The sequence below is a fragment of the Acartia tonsa genome, chromosome 8, assembly GCF_053477335.1.
Source record: "Acartia tonsa isolate MP-2025a chromosome 8, ASM5347733v1, whole genome shotgun sequence".
Lineage (NCBI taxonomy): Eukaryota > Metazoa > Arthropoda > Copepoda > Calanoida > Acartiidae > Acartia > Acartia tonsa.
In genome coordinates, this window is record NC_137267.1 from 43,434,074 (window position 1) to 43,453,615 (window position 19,542).

At 31.2% G+C, this 19,542-nt stretch overlaps 1 protein-coding gene across 2 annotated transcripts; it reads left to right on the top strand.

Annotated features, from left to right (window-relative positions):
* Positions 1-1,085: 1,085 nt before the first annotated feature.
* On the top strand, positions 1,086-19,380 carry LOC145327025 (neuronal calcium sensor 2-like). 2 transcript variants are annotated; one of them, XM_080170505.1, is made up of 10 exons: positions 1,086-1,224; positions 2,818-2,899; positions 4,927-4,975; positions 10,183-10,231; positions 10,603-10,679; positions 10,940-10,982; positions 11,281-11,319; positions 12,528-12,614; positions 16,247-16,330; positions 18,873-19,380. In XM_080170505.1, the coding sequence occupies exons 1-10, from the start codon at positions 1,141-1,143 to the stop codon at positions 18,903-18,905; spliced, it is 627 nt and encodes a 208-aa protein (XP_080026631.1). In that variant the 5' UTR covers positions 1,086-1,140; the 3' UTR covers positions 18,906-19,380. The 2 variants fall into 2 exon arrangements, with proteins under 2 accessions (XP_080026631.1, XP_080026632.1); XM_080170506.1 differs by lacking the exon at positions 11,281-11,319.
* The last annotated feature ends 162 nt before the right edge of the window (positions 19,381-19,542 follow it).

The window sequence follows — 19,542 nt, forward strand, 5'->3', positions numbered from 1 at the left end:
TGGTAACGATTATAGAGTTGCTATACTTTCTAAATCATACTCAAGTGTTACAGAAATCATCATGTAAAGTTTAAAATCGATAGGTCAATTCTAACATGCCTAAATTAATTATAAGAGCTATCTAACTGGAAAGTTAAAGTCAGAGGTCAAGTCATATTAAAGTTCTTTTATATACAAGAACAAGACAATATTTTTATAGTTAACTTTCCCTACATAAGTTTGAATGCTTAAAGTAAAAATGCCAACTTGTTTTTCGTCTAATATCTACATTTGAATGCTGTTCTCATAATGAATTATAGGACGAAGCCCAAAATACATAACTTTTGCACCACGTCGTCTTCTTGTGACGTCATAAAATGAGGGAGATGAGAGGAGAAGTGGGAAAGAAAATCCCTTAAAAAGAGATGGAGAATATGACGTCACAGGAAGAAGACATGGTGCAAAAGTTATGTATTTTGGGCTTCGTAAATTATAGTATTGACTTTATTTTTATGTTAATATGAAAACAGCACTAAAACTTTTTTTTGTATGGGCTTTAAAAATCAATTTACATAAATTAGAAACCTTTCTCAAAATGGGAGTGTACTTTCTTTCTGTTCTATGATTCTAATATTTTGACAAGGATGACAACATTTATATGATTATGAACCGTCATAGCCCAGGAAGGAAGGGGACATTGGGCTGTTTATCATACTAGTCCCCAAAGTTTAATGATTTACCTGGATTTTGGATGGTTTCTGTGTCCGCCAGGATAAATGGATCCCAAACAAAAAGTTTAATAAAATTTGCATATTTTTGCCATTTCCAAATAGTGAATGGATTTTGCTAATGAAATTTTTATTATGAAATAGAAATGTTTCTCAGTTCTTGAACATATTCATGTTTATTAAGTTATTCATTATTTACTTTATGTTTCACACTCTTATCTTTTTTATTGACTTAACTATAAATAAAAAAATATATTAACATTCAAGAAAATTATTCTTTTTAAAGAATAATATTAAACTGTAATACTCTTGATAATCTAAAACCAAATTAAGTAATTGGGAATTTATTCACTTTTTACAGATATATTTTTTTATAGTAAAAATGCAAATATTTTGCTTAATGTAAAGTTTCAAAACTTTTCAGAAAAATAAGATGGGATCCAAGAACGGCAAGCCAGTTTTGACTGAGGAGCAGGCTGAGGCCCTGGCTGCCTCCAGCGGTTTGGACGCCACCCAGGTACAGTTTTCATGTCTCAAATTGTATAGGTACAGTTCTACTTTTAGTGCCTCCAGTGGTATGCGTGCCATCCAGGTACAGCAATTTGTAAAAGGTTTGGGGGTCATATGGTTTTATTTATTATTTTGGTTTATTGTGGAAAGTTTAAGGATCCATTATTTTTTTTAGAAAATCATCTTTAACTTTCAGACTACTTTATGAGATTAATCTTTTTATGCTTTAATACTTACTTATATATATTTTTGGTACACATCAATTATTTTGTTCAGTCAGGAAAGTGTAATAATTTTACAGAATGGGGATTCATAATTTCATATGGAAGCTAGGCATAAGATCCTTATCAACAGTTTAGTTTAAAGAGGAGAAAATATTTTTTTTGTAAAACGGCTAATTTAATCAATATTTAATTATAACAAAGTGTAAATAATGTCAATCAATAAAATTCTGACGTCATGAAATTGATAAGAATTTCACTAAAAATACAATTCTTCGTCATAGTTCTGTGCCATAGAAAAATAAATATCATTATCTCGCGCATTTAAAAAAAATAACTCTTTTAATTTAAATCATTTATCATTATTGTTATGACTTTTTTGACGAAATTTCCAAGTTTATTCTGCTATTAGAAATAACTTTCATTTACTACTATCTCTATTTTTTCCTATTAAAATAAAGAAATGTTGACCAATTGACATCATTTTCTATTATGTCTTCGAAACCGATTACCGGTTTTGATGCCTAATGAAAATTCATATATAGCATCATATTACAGAAATTTTAGATGATTATCAAAATTAAAATTTAATAACAGTTTTGTTAGCCCAGACCTTTAGGCTTTTCGGGGCTAACAAAGCATGATTTAATCTTGTAATTTTTCATTTTGGCATCTGAGGAAAGCTGTCTAGAATGTGATAAATAACTAACCTTAATGAAAAGTGAGTTTTACTGAATTTGCAAATTTGGCAACCATGACATTGCAAAAAATCTTCTAATTTTTCCAGACAGTAAGGGAGAAAAGTGCAATTTTTCCAGACATCATAAAACTACATGTGTATAAAAAATACATCAAAACTCTACCTGCCTTTATACATTTAAGCATAATTAGGAAATTTAAAAGCAATATCTTATTTTGCTTGGTTATATTTTGATATTTTTTCTATATTTTGCAAAAGCTAAAGTTTTATACATCCATTTAACAATGTAAAACATAAATCGATAGGACTATTCTAACATGCCTAAATTCACAAGAAAAAAGCTATCCGTTATGGAAGACGTTCGGATCGGCCCTTATTATAGAAAAGCGTCGCTTTTGAAAATGAAAAGTCATATTCAACAATAACATCTTTTGTAAACAAATGTCTGTTAAATCTTAGCAATTCATGAATCACATATATTATTTTCTTATTATTTTTCTATTTTCATTCAATTAAATTAAAGCGTTTCCCATCACAGTGTCTAATAAAGCACAGTAAGCCCTCTTCCATCTAAACTTTTTATTATAAATTGAAAATAACAGGGGGGGGGGGGGGTAAAGTTGTGGTCCCCCCCAAAAAAAAGGAATTCGGGGCAGCCTGAATATTTTGATTTTTTCAGGTGCGTGAGCAGTTTGATGCTTTTGTTGCTGAGCATCCCAACGGAAAGATGAAGAAAAAAGACTTCAGAGAAATGATGCAAAAGGAAATTGATTCTAAACTTAAGATTCTGCTCCTTAAGATCTTTAAACGGATTGATATATGGGAAGCCTCAATTCATCGATTTTTTTACTTATCTTAAATTCTGTCATGCAGTACTGCTTCGGATCCAATTAATTTCATTTGGGTTAGAAGCGGTCCCTTAACGCCAACAAAACTGGAGTTCATCTTATGACTTTTAATTTTACTTTCCACGGAAAGCTGTCTATTAATACGAACAGCTAATCTTTGATTTACAATCCTTATAATAAAGTAACAGGATGTGTGTTTGTGTGTCTGTGTGTTTGTGTGTTTGTGTGTTTGTGTGTTTGTTTGTACCGAAGGATCTCGCTAACCGCTGAACCGATCGGGTTCTCCTTAACAGGGTAGCTTCTCATAGGTCCCGGGAAGGTTTATAACTATTTTCTTGGGGGGTGGGACACCCCCAACCCCCCCAAAAAATGAAAAATCCCCCCCCTAAAATTTTTTTTTATTTTTTTAACTAAAATTTAAAATGAGGGGGGGGGGCACCCCCCCCCCACAATTTTTTTTTCCGCCCCCCCCCCCCCAATTTTTTTTTTTACTTTTTCTTTTAAAATCTAAAATAAGAAGTTGAATTATTAAATTCGACTTTCTCCTCCTCAAGTGCCCCTAGAGGCTTCTAGGGGCGTAGCCGCTAGTGTTTATTTAAAGACATAGTTAATAGTTATTTATCGTATCGTTTCCGCGGATTTTAAAAGGAAAAATTATTAGGTTTGGCATGGGCTAACAAAACGGGTTTTAGTTTTGTGATTTAAATTTTAAAATCCGTGGAAAATTGTACTTTAATGCGTTGTTATGCATGATTTTTTAGTACCGAGAACCGGTTATAATCCTGTGGATATCAATCGGTTTGGAAGCCATAATGGAATACTAAAGATTTAATATATTATATTGATTAAACAAGCCAAAGCATTCCATGTAAAGAGCAATCATAACAGTTGAAAAAAATGAATTATTAGCAGAGTGTAAAGAAAAATATGATTATATCATGACATTTTAACATAATAATTTTACATTTTTTGTTGCTTAACAACTGGAAAATATATCTTATTTCCATAATTGCATAGGTAAAGATATAAGAAATGTACTTTAAAAGTTCTAACGTGATTTTGAATTGGTATTTATCGCGCCATTATAGTAAAATAAAAAATATATAATTTTTCGTAAAAGAATTATTTTTGTACGATACGATTCATGATTTTTTAGTATGGCCCCCGAGCCTGTTCTATTCTGTACGAAAAAACTATGTCTAGCATCGTATTATATCCAGCTTTCTACGAATATAAAAATGTACAATCATAAGATTAAAACCAGTTTTTTTAGCCTTCGGCAACTCGGGGCTAAAAAACAACTAGTTTTAATCTTATAATTGTACATTCTATATCCGTGGAAAGCTGTTTATAATACGATGCGAGAAATAACTATTCCAGTATGTCGTCGAAACCGATTAATGTCCGCTAGATACGACCCAGTTATCAGCCACACTGAAAAATCATGTACAGCATCGTATGACAGACAATTTTCCACGATTATTAAAATAAAAATCATAAAAGCTGTCTCATAATACGATGCGATAAAAAAAAACTATTATCCTGTTATGTGTATTATTATCGAGGTATAACATCTTTTTTTATATTTTCATTTTCTTATCTCTAAAAGGAATATTTATTTGCAAACTGATTTATTAGCTTACTTCTACTCCTATTTCACAAACAAAAGGCCATAACAACTTTCTTCAGCTTGTTTACTTTTAAGTTTTATTGCTGTAAAAAACAAATATAACAATATACTTCATACGTTTCGTAATGATTCAAAAAAAATTTAAAATTTTTTTGAAAGTCTGATATTTTATGTAATTTAAATAGTTAGGGTTTATTTTTAAATAATTGGACTGTGGTTTCAGCTTTTTTTTAACATTAAGTAGTTTTCTCTCTTTTAATGTGTGAGTTTGGTATAAAAATGCAAATTAGAATCAATTATTAAAAAAATCAGGCTATGCCAAAAAAAGACGCGTCCAAAATGGAAGGCCACGTTTTCAGGTAATTATTCTTCAATCTAAAATAAGTATTGCTTCAAACCTGATTAATTTCCGCCGGATACAAACCGGTTATGAACCATAGGAAATGTATGGTTTGAAAGGTTGCCCAAATCGTCATAGCAATTAAGTCTATTTAACGGCTAGTGAGACTGGATTGTTCTTATCAATGAAGTTTTTAATGACTTGAATTATAGGTTACTGTGTAGTTGATAACGTGTCGAATTGCTGTCGGGTAGGTGTCAATTTGAAGCCTCGACTACGTTGCGTCATACTAGAGACGTTAGAAATAATACTAGTAATAATGGTACTATGTCTAGCGTTTGACTCCATTAGTAAGTGTTAGAGGAATACCTTGGCTCATAAACTGGCGCAACTCGTTACAATGCATAGTTAAGATTTTCATACAAAGTTCGTGGAATAAAAAGGTTGGTTGTCTCTTGGGTGTTTTATTTACCTAAAACGTCGTATATTTGGGTAAAATAGGTTATTATTTATATTTGACATTATTCATAATTGCTCAATCAAGGACGTCCAAGGGGGGGGAGATAAAGGGGTGATTACCCCCCCCCCCAAAAAAAAAAAAGAATTTAAGGGTGCCGTAGGCACCCCCAAAATTATAGATTTTCAATTTTTACCCCTCCCCCCAAAATAAAAAAAATTACCTCTATGATATAAGGATTACCCCCCCCCCAAAAAAAAAATGAGCACCCCAAAAATTTTTACCCCCACCCCCCCAAAATGAAAAAGCTTGGACGCCCCTGTGCTCAGTCATTGTTGAAAGTACAAACCTTCATTTTAAAAAAACTCATTAGACATTCAAATGTAATCCTGTATGTAAAAATAGTTGAATAAAAAATAAAGGAGTGTCGTTTTCTAAAATCTATCACTTTTTCTTCGTATTTAAACAAGAATAATTACATCCAAATCTAGTAAAGTAATTGCTCTAAATCCTTATAATAAACTAAAAGAATGATTATTTGCCTGTTTGTCTGTACCGACAGATCTCGCTAACCGCTGAATCGATCGGGTTCTCCTTAACAGGGTAGCTTCTAATAGGTCCCGGGAAGGTTTATAACTATTTTGAGGGAGGGTACCACCACCCTCCCAAGAGAAATCACAAAAAAATCGAGGAAAAATTTTTGTGTGGAGACTTGAACGCAACATAAACAATTATTTCTCAAATTATATATTTGAAAGAAAACAACAAACATTTAAAGTGCCTCTAGAGGCCTTTAGGGGCGTAGCAGCTAGTCCTAAAATATAAAGTAATAAAATTGGTCTTTTAAGATCTCAATGACTAATGAACCAAGTTAGTTTTCCATTCCAGAGAACTTGTACCGGAATGGTTTAAGGCGACACAATAAAAACTGTCCTCTATTTGTATTAATTTTGAGGAACACGACTCCAGTGACGTCATATTTTTCTTTCCCGAAAAAGGGAAGGGGGGAAGAAAATCTCTTCAAAAGAGATGGGGAAAACTTCTCCCATCTCTTTTTTCTTCCCCCCTTCCCTTTTTTTTCTTTCCCCCTTCCCTTTTTCGGGAAAGAAAAATATGACGTAACTGGAGTCGTGTTCCTCAAAATTAATACAAATTCGGGACAGTTTTTATTGTGTCTTTAAGGCTATTTTATTCTTATATTTAAGACCTATTATTAAGGTATTTAATATCCTTCCGTCTATGTATGCTAGTGGCCAAGCCGCTTGTGCTGTTATAGATTCGTAAACAGAAAATTATAGAGCAGCTTTACTCTTTAAAATATAGGCTTGTATATTTGCCTATGTGGACTTGTATACTTGACAATCACGGGTCTAAAGGGATAAGACAAAAAATTATATCATTGGTTAAAAAGTTTGGACACAACTATTTTGAAACTAATCTAAATTCAAGAAAAGTACCCAAAGTTTTTGAGGCTACAAATTGATACTTTGGGTACAAGTCCCCAACCTCCTTGCATGAAAATAGAGAGCTAGTAAATGTTGTTAGAATGAATAAGGCAGTAAAAAACAATAACAAAACTAAAAATTTTGCTTGCTAAAAGAAAATTGGGCAAAACTTTAAAGAGCATGAATACAAAAAAAGGAACTTTTTTTAAAAAAAAGGATAGATTTGGAGACAAATATTTCATTTAGAATTATAAAGTTAAAAATTGTAAATCCATTAATAAACAAGATTAAGTTGCAGTTACTGTTTTAGTTTCAAATCTACTTGATAATTAACACTGTTCGTCCATAACACTACTGCTATTTAAGATAGAATGCAGATTATTTTAAAAACTAACCATTGAGCAATGAGCATCCTGTATTCAACTTACTTGATCTTTCCTTTTTCCTCTCTTTTTTTGTGACCGCTGAAAATTTGCTCAATAATTCACTTTGTCCTTAAGTCAACCCGTATTTATTTGTGCTCATTTAAATATAGATGTAGCCCTTTTTTAAAAGTTACTTTTGCGTATAGACAAGCTTTTAAACATACTTTTGGAGATATTATAATTAGAACAATGGGCGGTTTAATAAACTAGCCCACAAAGTTTTATAATTACGTTCTCTTATTCGTTGGCTTAAATACTTTGGTGACTTTTATTTAATTTTAATTGGTTGGTCTATTAAGTATAGTGTCCAAACGTTTCAACCTTTAATTGTGTAATTGTGTGTATTATCATTAGAGAAGAACATCAATTTATTAGCCATTGTCTTATCCCTTTAGATCCCTGACTATAATATTCTAGTGATAGAGAGTTGCTGTGCTACATGAAAATCTGATGGACCTTTTTACGTTGTTGCTATCTAATGATTGCAATTATATTATGTAATTATTTAGCAAATGTTGGCAAAATTTCTGTTTTTGCGCAATTAGGCAGAGATCTAAAGAGATAGGATAATATACGATAAATTGATGTACCTTCCCAATGATGATGCACTAAGTTAACCCTTCTTTAGATTAAAATCATTGGTTAAAACGTTTGGATACTCAACTAAATGAACCAACCAACAAACATATAATACAAGTTCCCAAAGTTGTTGAGCCAATGAATAATAAAACGCTATTATAAAACTTTGGAGACTAGTTTAATAAACAGCCTAATGTCCCTTTCCTCCCTGGCAATTAGGAATAATCAAAATATGTTCGCCTAATTTACAGCAAATAAAAATTAGCAAATTTTTCATAGGCATGCATTTTTGTTGTGTATGAAAAAGACTTAAAACAAGGAAGCCAATATCGAAAGTAGCGAAGTACCAAAAAGTCATGGAGGACAAATGGACGTAATGAATTATAAATGTAAATCTCTTATGTAGCATGACCGTCAGATTGACGGGCCAAGTAAGTTACAATGTATATTGGATGACCTTTACCTCAAAAACTAGCGGTCTAACTTAAATAGCAGCCGAGAAAATCACATTTTCCCCTATAGCGTTACGGACCGACGAACAGGCAATACAAATAATTAAGGCTATTTAATAATAATCTTTTTCGTTTATTGGCCGCTTTGTACGGCAACTAGAAGAAAGAATCATTAACTACATCTTAAATTTGATGATTTCATCGTTTTCTTACTAATACTTGAGTAATACACAATACAACAAAATTCTTGAGTATGCGCTATTTCGGGAGGGAGGGTATATTAAACTATAAATTACACTGGTACCCAAAGTTTTACAACTATGTTATCTTATTAGTTGACTTAAAAACTGTTGGTGCTTTTATTATATTTTGATGGTTGGTTCAAAGCTAGTAATGTCTGAACTTTTAAACAAATAACTACCAAAGAGGTACTTTTTTTTGGAAGGGGGGGGGGGGTGAATATCAATTTATCGCTATTGTTTTATCCCACTAGATTCTGGGTGGTAGCAATTTTGCATGTTGTATAATAACAAAAGAGTTTCAGTTTTGTTTATCCTAGCTACAAGAACCTGTACTATTTTATTACAGATTTAAAAATTGTATAATCAAACTAAGGCAATGCGTAGTTTAAATTGAATGTGAATCATCTTTAGCAAAAGTGTTAAAATGCATAACTAATAGGTTTAATAGCTACACATATTGGAAGTTTCCTTTTAAGTGCCTTGTAGAGCACATAATATATCCCCCTTCCATAAAAATTAAAATCTAGGGGGGGGGGTCTCTCGGGGAGTTAAGCATTAAAGAAAACAAAAATAATATGTTAATCTATTCAAAAAAACAATGGGAAAGGTTCTGTGCTCGCTTGGCACTTTCAGCGGAATTACCTGTTTTCTTTCACCAATTACTAATTTTTTTGTGCTTAGTAAACTTTTATCATGAAATAGTACAATCATAATATTATGAAATTATAATATTGAAAAAACAACTCAATTATGGAAATAATTATTCCAACAAGGAAATTAATATGCATGAAAGTATAGTTATTTCTCGCATTGTATTATAAACGGCTTTCCGCGGATATAGAAAGTACAATTATGAGATTAAAACTAGTTTTTTTAGCCCCGAGGTGCCAAAGGCGCCGGCTAAAAAAACTGGTTTTAATCTTATGATTGTACATTTCTATATTCGTAGAAAGCTGGATATAATACGATGCTAGACATAGTTTTTTCGTATGGATTAGAACCGGTTCCTATCCACCGGATTCGAATAAATACGAGAAAACCAATCATAATTAAATATATTACAAAAACTTTAAATTGGGATTGCTCCAAGGTTTTTTTGTGATAGGTTAGGTTTATCTATTTTTGTGAAGGTTTTAATTAGGTTAAATTAGATTTATAAAGGTTGTGTTCTGGTTTATTTTGATTTATGAGAGATTTGGTCGGTTTTTAAAGGTTTCAATTTTATTGTTTTAGAAGATTTTGGTTGAGTCAAGTTAATTTTGTTAAGATTTAATTAAATTGAATTTATTTGTTTGCTAAATTTTTTGTTGTTTTTTTTTATTAAATTTAGTTAAAGGTTTTGGTTAGTTTAAGTTGGGTGAATACGTAGGTTTTGGTTGGGTTTGTTAATATTTGTCAGGTTGGGGTTTATGAAGGTTTTGGTTAGGTTTAGCTAGGGTTTACCTAAGTTTTTGTTGGTAAGATTTAAAAAACATTTTGACAGGATATATTAGCTAAGTTTACAGTTTATAGGCCATTGTCTCGTCATGGTCTTAGCACTTAGTTTAGTTTAAGGCCTGAATCTCTTGCTTGTCAAATTTAAAATAGAATGATTTATAAATAGAATGATTTAATTTTATATTTTAGGATCTATGATACCAACAACGATGGTGTCATTGACTTTGTTGAGTTCATGGTAAATATATTTAATAATAGCGCAACTACTCTAGAAATATAAAAGTTTGTATGTTGAAATGTTTGTTCGTTCGTTCTACCATGATCTATCTGTAACTCTGCAACTAATTAACTTGGTCTTTCCGTCCGTCCGTCAGTCAGTCCATGATTTTATTTAACAAAACGAGCTATTTAAGACAGATATCTGAAATTTTCATTGAAAGATGGAAATATTTTCTATAAATTGTTTGTCCGTCTGCCTGTCGTCCATGCTTTAAAAGTTAATGATCTTAATTTTGATCAAGCTTTTGCTGAAACTAAACATCTATAAATTTGTTTGTCTATCAATTTTTTGTGATTCGCTACTTATTAATGTTGTCATACTTGTTCTAGGTTGTGTTCTACATTATGTCTGATGGAACCCCACAGGAGGTTCTCTCCAAAATTTTCAGAGTTTTCGACGTCAACAGGTTAGAATGTTTATTTTAAAAATATTTCGAAAAATGAACCTCTACAAAAATTTAAATTGTACAGTTATTCACTGATAAACCTAACCTATTTTTTTTTATATATCTACTGCAGAGCTGATTATTAAATATAAAATATGTACATATTTCCTACATACATATTTCGAAAATCATAGATTTTAATTGCGCGCGAATTATTTGGCGCCAAAATAAGCCGCCATCTTGAAAATTGTTTTCCACTAATCATGAAATTTGTTTTTCAGTGATGGCACCATTAACAAGAAGGAGCTGACAAGATTGATCAAGGTGAGAAGAAATGATAATTAAGGGGGTGTGCCTAATTTTATGAGAGATTGTGGAACACCTACCCACCTCCCAATACCAAAGACGTGTTGACTCATATATCAATAAATTTGATATGTTTTGTACTTAAGACTAAATAAAAGCGTTTGACAATAACCTTACTTCTTATTTGTTTTCTAACCAAGTTTATTGTAATGAAATTAGAATAAATATACTCTCCAACGAATTGTATACAGACTAAAGTAAGTTTTTTGTACATCCTCTAATATTTAATTCAAATAATGAACATGTTAAATTTTAGGATTTGTTTAGTCTAACAAGCCAAAGTGCCTCAACCCAAGTATGATAAATTAAATCATAAATATGTTTTGTCCAACTATAGTTTAGGTGATTGGAATGTAAACAGAAAATATCAACAAAGAAATTTCTAGTTTTGAAACTTTTTTATAAATGTTTTGGGAAATATTTTGTCCGTCTGTTTTAATTCAGGGAGGGAGGGGACATCTAGCTGTTTATTACACTAGTCCCCAAAGTTTTGTAATAACGTTTTCTTATTCGTATTTAACAACTTTAGGTACTTTTATTGAATTTGGTTGGTTCATTCAGATGAGTGTCCAAACTTATCAACCACTGATTAAAATCTACAGAAGGGAAAATTTTTGCTTCATCATTGGGGATGTACATCAATTTATCGGTCATTGTCTTTTCCCTTTAGATCCCTGGTTTTAATTACATTTAAAGTAAAGTAAATTGTTAAGGTATAAAGTAACTATACAATTTTCAAGAGTCTTTTCAATATTTATTGATTTTCATGGAACTTCATATAAAATTCTATATATTGTATAGTAAAATATATATTATGGTTATGGGTAAAAATATAATGGTTCAATAATACATAATTTTTTTAATTAACAAAGAATATGGCACATTTTATGGCAAAAGGCTGGCAACGGCCAAACGGCAAAACGTACATGTTATGTTATGTTATATCCGGTATAAGAAAGCTTTAAAATTATTGAGTAGGATCTTATCCATATGCGTTCAGCCGTTCGGACGTTGAACGTTGACGCAGCCTTAAAAGTTCTTATCTTTTTTTAAAAACTGTTTTTCCAAAATACTGTACAAGAAAATAGAAATATACTTATAGGTACTTAAATAAATGACGTTATTAAAAGGATAAAATATAAACATAGAGGAATATACTTAGCATTAAGTATTTTTTTTAAAATCGGCGACGGTTTTCTTTATTTAGCCTAGCATTAACAGAAAAAACCCTTACGCTTATTTTTAAATAAATTGAAAATAACGGGAAGTGTGTTCTTGAAGTTTTGTCTTATCTGGTTATATTGGGAATAGAGTAGCTCCGCAGGTTTAGGATATATTCCCAGTAGGATCATTGCCTTCGCAGAGGTTAGGCCCGAGAAGAAAAACTACCATCCCTTTACTATTAATTTATTTCAAAAATAAGATGAAAAAGGGTTTACTGTGATCAAATAGGCACCTTGAGGAAAACCAACTAAAATGGTGACAAGTTTACATTTTTTCTAGGACATGTATGGTCTGATCAACTCTGACAACCCTGAGCAGGCCTCCAAGGAGTTCATCGCTGCCTCCGCCTTCACTGAGATGGACAAGGTATAACAGAATATCAAACTTCTAAATATCTCAACTACCTACTACTAACCCCAGTAAAAAACTCAAGCTACTTCATGTCAATATTTATTGTTCAAATTTTCGAAAGAAGGTATAACAGTTTAATTATTAGGTACTCTATATAGTTAATCAGACACAATAAATCGCCCAACTTAACCCTTAACGGTCGGGGGGGGGGGGGCGTTGAACGCCCCCCTATCCGGTTTTTTCTATCTCATTTTCTGTGTGTGAAAGATAAAGAGCCCAAACTGCTTGACTTTTTAAGTATGGGTATGACACATAACTGAGAGTTGGAATTTTTTGAATATCTCCATCCTGGCGGGCACAGGATGCCAGCAAACCTGGCAGGGTCATCCAGGTAAAGAACAAAAATTTGTTTTTGACTTAAACAAAGCATTTTATCTTACCAAAATACTAAAATATACTCTAGTAGTATATCCTCATATTAAATACAGGTGTTCAAGTCAATTTCAGGTTCCAGGTATGCTCCTGCAGGTCCTGATCCTCCAGGTCTCCAGAAATCTTTAAAATGCTCCTGTGGCCGCAAATTTTGACTTAGAGACTTCAAATTTTAAACTTAAGCTTTTCTTACATGTCTACATAACGTATTAAAATTTCATGAAGATCCGCCGCCGTTTTCCCGCCGGCCGCCGACTGCGGCGGCTGGCAGATGCCAAGTACAGCTGCGGCCACTGAAATTTATATTTTGATATTTCTAATGTAAAATTTACATAAAAATAAACATTTTCTGGGAAAAATTTTTTATTCTAGCTTCAAAAATAAGAAAATTACAGCCGTTTGAAATTTTTAAATAAAAAAAGACCTAAAAACAAAGGTTGTTAAATAAAAGGGTGAAGGAAGCGAAAATTGACTTAGACTTATAAAAGGTCGAAAATTCATTATCAAACAGGGGACTTACACAAAAAAATTTAGCCCTCTAGCTCTAATAGGAACTGAGATAATTAGGGGGGGCGTTGAACGCCCCCCCCCCCCCCCCGACCGATTAAGGTGCGGCAAGGGGCCCGACTGTAAAGGGTTAAGATTGAATTAAGCAGATTTTATTTAGCAACATGTCTTTAATCAAATATTACTAAAATAAAAATTTTTATTTACCGCAGCAAGGCTTTATCGTAGCAAATTAAACTATTTATAGGTGACCTTTCTTAGGGATATAGGCTTTATTTATTATAAATTGTTTTTGCAAATGAATTCGCTATCTACAAATCAGATATCCTAACAATTTTTACATTTTGTAAATAACTCTTCCACCAATTAAACATGATTTCAAATAAACTATTATTTTTTTAATTAAAAGTTAGTGGTGACAGGAACGTTTTTCCACTGTTGCATTATTTCTTTCACTATTAAACTTGAAACAGATGTATTTAATTAACAATTAAAGGGAGTGTGAACGTAATAATTTCTCATCTGATTATCAAATCTGAACATTTTCTAAGCACATTTCACTACACTGATCAACCAAAAACGTCCTATTAACAAAAATATCCAGGAATAATGCCTTGATTTTATGGTATTTTGGGAGGGAAAAAGGAAAAAACAGGGAAAATCTGAACGTTTATGTTTCTTATAATGTTTGTAGGGATATTTAACTTGTCATATATAGTTGAAACAATTTACTTACTGTTAAGGATTTATTTTATGATATAAAATTGCCAATTAGTTTTTTTATAACGTAGTAATTAGGTAATAAAGACTTATTTTAAATTCGTATTATTGACAAAAAAATACCTCACTGTCTACAAAGGGTTGAATCTCATAGGTTATTTAGAATAATAATATCCTTTTTTATTGAGTTGGACAATAAATAACCCACTTTGGAGAATTAGTTTACACTTTTATCAGACTGTTTGTAAAGAAATATTGCGTCTTTATTATTTACAAATTTGTAATTAAAGGTGGGCGAGAGATGGGCCATCTAAAGTTAATTGGATACTAATAAAAAACCTGTTTCTAGATTTGTTATTGTATTTGGTTTTCCATAAAAAATATTGCTTATTTTATCAATTTCTAAGTAACTATACATTGTTTTAAAGCAAGGATTATGTTAAAAGTCAGCTTAACCGTTAGGAAAAATCAGGAACTATGTGAAAAAGTTTACTTTTAGCTATAATGGAAGAAAAAAGCAATTTAATGCACATTTTATATAATACGGAAAATTTCTTCCTTTCCCTTTACCTTATAAAAATCGTCGGAAAAAGCCGTTTTTTTAAGCAAACAAAAGCGCGTTTTGCTCTATCTGTGAGATATTAAGAATGAGGTAATGTTAAGATTTGATATTAAGATGAGAAAAATTTACGTTCACAGTCCCTTTAACATTTGTTAGACAATTAGATTAATTAACCAGAAAATTTGGGTCAATGCTTCATTTTCCTAATCTTTAGATTTCTAGCAGGGTTTGGCTACCGCATTCAGCCACGCGGATTACAAAAGCATTACTGTCTACCGCCTGGCTTACATAAGCCCTAAAGATAAGACTGAGCATTAACTATAGCAACCCCCAGCCTTAGCCATTCTAAGGTTTTAGGCTTTTAGTAGCTAATTCCTTTTGTGTACATTTGGTTTTTGGTAACCACTTAACTCTATAATTATCTTTGTCAGTCCGTTCGTGCATCCGTAACATTATGTTATTTTCTCGGGTGCTTTTTAAGATAGATGAAAATCTAAAGACCTTGATATTTTAATCTTCTATAAGTATATCCTTCTTTCTCTTTCTTAGTATTTATCTCTTTTTTATTACCACTTAACATTTGTTATGAAATAACGTTTTTCCATCCATGATTTTTGTTCTTTGCTACTTATTGATGTTATCATCCTTGTTAATTTGACAAGAAACTGCATATTTGTCGCCTGTATGCTCGAATAAAAAGTTATCAGATTCTTGTTAATGCATTTACAGTTGACATTTGCCAAAAGAGACATTCAAATAAATTTAGATAAATATGATAAAACCTTCATTCTACTCCCACTCAATTATACGGAGATTTCCTTTAAGGCGTCTTGCGAGCAAACAAACCACTGCCCCCCTTATATTGAATTAACAAAAATGAGAGAAAGAGTGTTCCGTTAGTGTTTTACCTGAAGTTAGGTTAGGTTATAATGTGAACAGGGTTAGTTAAAGGCCCCCGCAGGGTTAGGGCCTCAGCCAGGCGGTTGGGAATAAAGCACGCTATCCCGATTTTCCAATTTGTTTGGGGGATTGGTAGCTTGCCATTTTGTAAGAGACACAAATTATACTTTAGTGTTCTATCGTTCTTTAAAAATGAGGACACTCTATAAGTCAGCTACTGTTATTTGTTATTACTTGGATATTACACTAAATTATCATGTACTCTGATAAAGTGAAACGTGTAGCTGACTAAAATAAAGTTTCTCCATCCCCTCCCCTCCTAATTGATGAAGAAACAAACCAATAAATCATGCATATGTTAGAAACCTAAATTTACGACAATTTTTCCCTGTCATGACATCCACGTATATTGTATATATCCATTAACTTTATTTATTGGTTACCGAGATCTTAAGGGACAGACGGACAGACAGACGGTTAGACATCAAGCTACTTTGTATTATAGATTAACTTTATTTATATATAGGATGCTGATGGTAAGATCACCAACGAGGAGTTTGTGAATGCCTGTCTTGGGCAGGAACAGTTCAGCAAGATGTTGGCTCTTAAGGTAACATTAATATACATCCATGGGTGGGGGTAAAGGGGTGATTGTTTACCCCCCCCCCTCCCCCCAAACTTTGAAATCCTAGATTATAAACATTAGATTACCCCCCACAAGCCTTTGAAATCCCTCATTTATCCCCTCAAATTAAAAAAAAATCATTAGATTACCCCCCTGAAACCTTTGAAACCCATCATTTTACTCCCCTCAAAGAATTATTATTCTTTACATTTAACTTTAATTATGGCTTTAATTGTATATAGTATAGGACAAAAATAAAGTGTTACCATAGATTTTAAAGTTTTCCTGATTTAAAAAGTTGCGTGATTTTAAAGGCCTCGTGATTTCCGTATTTCATCAAGTTTAATGATTAATATCTGACACTGCTCTATAGTAGATTTTTCCCCATATATATTCATAATTTTTAAGCTTCGCTACTTATGGATGTTGTCATCCTTGTTTTCTTTTATTTTACCAATACAAATATGACAGTAAGGATATATGTAGATATCAAAGAAAGATCTCTTAATTAGCACAGCAAATACATACAGACCACTTTGATGAAAAAGAAATGCAAGACATACCTTTATGTAGATTCGTAGAAAAGCTGTGCTATTAAAATGAAATATACTACTAAAAGTATTCAAGAATATTTTATAAATTCATATGAATATGAATACTTTCTTGTATAGGTAATAATGATCATAAATTATTATACCACTAAAAATAAAAAAATTACATACAAAGAAAAATTAATTATACTTTTACAATTTTTTCATACATATATTAATATAATTCAAAGGATTAGAATACATACAAGTTTTCTTTTTTAAATAAAATTATTCAAGGAAATGTATTTTAATTAGGTTTTATGCATTATAAATATTTAATTCAGGATTATAGGATTTGTAACTTGTACACATTATAATCTTGGCTTTTTGTACTTCAATTTTAAGTACAAAAATTATATTTAGATTTTTATATAAGATTAACTAGCAGAGGTTAGCAGTGTGGATCTCCCCCCCCCCCAAAAAAAAAAAAAAAAAAAAAAAAAACATACCAATAGAAGTAAACTAATTCATTATTGGCCAAATCCAATGAAATCTCCTAGGCCAACAAAGGACTTCCTTAACCTTACATAGATAAAGTGATGTTCGCAGTTGGTAAACATAATGATACCATCCACCCCTTTATTATATACCCTCTCCTTTTACTGGATGGACGTCTTGAGGTCCATATCAGCAAGTTAAATCGACGCCAAATTTTGCACTGTCAGTGTAACCACTTAAATCCTATTCTCCTGTGATTGTATAATAAATATTTAAGGATTTTGCCCATTGTTTTTACTGAAAAAATGAACAAAAGTGTTATTATATTTTTTATACAAATTTGATATTTTTAAAGCTGATTGAGTGGGTGGATCTTACAGAATCTGCTGAATAGAGTGAGAAAAGAATAGTAAATGATTTAGTTAAAATAACAGATAGTAGTCTCAATTAATTATAAATTCGTTAAAACTCACATTAATTAATTAGAGTAAGTATGCACCAAGGCTAAGTAATATTAATAAAAATTTTGTTTTTTCTCGTATTAAGCTCATAAAGGTAATTATTAAAATAAAAGCCCATTTTTGTGCGTCCATTACATTATTTTCAGTATGGCTTAGAAGTTGATTAATAACTGTTAGATTAGAACCGGTTCTAAGCCCTCATGTGTATAAAAACTTCACGATACTTTAGTTTATAGGATATTTTTTTTCTAAAGCAAATATTCTTTTTTGCAGATGTCTAATTTTTTTTATAATCCTAGGCTACAAAGTTATTTAAGTCTTATAAAACAATGTTTTTATTTCAATACTTATTAGTAATATGTATTTTAGAAATAAAATTGTATTTTAAAACTTTATTACACCTAACATTTATTGTAAAGATAAATAAAAAATTTAAAATGGCATTTGCACTAAAATGACTTCACATTTATAACATAATTTGCACTGTAGATAATTCATAACTTAAAAATTTACATAGTTGCACATTATTTCTGTAATTTATGATATGATAAATTAAGTTATTGAATTGTGTTCGGTTTTTAGAATTTTATACAATCTAAAATTTAATACAATATTTTTTTATCATAGCCTCAATCAATGTAGATCCTATATTGAAACATATATTTGAATGAATTAATCTGCTTAGGTTAAGTAAGGGTTAGTAAAACAGTAGGGTTAGAACCATGCAGAGTTAGAACTCCCAAATGAGGCTTCGTTTATAAAAATTTGAAATAAGGAGTTGTGTTTAAGGCGGGGCCGGGTTCGATATGGATGTTCAAATAAGCAAACCCCCACCCCCTTTCCCAGGGGGTAGTTTTCGTTTATAACTGTGAACAGGTTAGGTTATATTTTAGTACTAAGCCCCTAAGGCATAGGAATTTAAGACTACCTTCCCCCTTATGTTCTGTGATTACCTACTTTAGTAAAACACTTCTCGTTTTAATTTATAGATAAATCTAAATTTCGAACACTCAATAATTAAATAACTATTTTTTTTAGATCATTGATATCTTCGTGGAAGATGATGCTTAAACAATCTACAAAGAAACTATCAGTTGAATCACAGTAGGTTAAGTAGACCTATCTCTTAAGTAGGTTTGCCTACACTAGTAGATAGTAATATTTTACTTTTATGTGAATTCAATTATTGTATCTATGTTTGCAGTAAATGATTGCACTTTGCTTAATTTTATTCATAAAAAAAAAATTTTAAAAACAGTATTTTGTCATTATTGTATGACTTTTAATTATATAGCTTTAATGTATTGCTTAATTTGCTTTAATATTTAACTTTTATGTGTATTATTGATGTATTATTTTTTGTTATGCAATATAATTGTTATTTTATGTAATCTTTACTAACTTTTTAATACAAGACCTTTTTCTCATCAAATCAAAAGCATTTTAAATTTTAAAATTTTCTCAACCTATCCTCCAAATTATTTCTTGTTAAATTTAAAATTCTTGTATTAATTCTGCTTAAATAAATGTGCCTTTAAAATCTTAAGGTGTCAATTTCAGTGATAATAAATCGTTGAAAAAATGTGTTTTCATTGTTAAATGTTATTTTGCCCTTTAAAGAGATCTCCCTGTTTGCCATGTACATATTTACATTTCGAGACTTAATTACAGAGTTGTTTTGCTTTACGCCGAATCGTCTAATCAAGAA

Coding starts and splice junctions, on each gene's coding strand:
- LOC145327025 (XM_080170505.1), top strand. CDS start 1,141: ATGGGATCCAAGAACGGCAAGCCAGTTTTGACTGAGGAGCAGGCTGAG. Junction 1,225..2,817: donor GCGGTTTGGACGCCACCCAG/GTACAGTTTTCA, acceptor TGATTTTTTCAG/GTGCGTGAGCAGTTTGATGC. Junction 11,320..12,527: donor GCCAAAGTGCCTCAACCCAA/GTATGATAAATT, acceptor CATTTTTTCTAG/GACATGTATGGTCTGATCAA.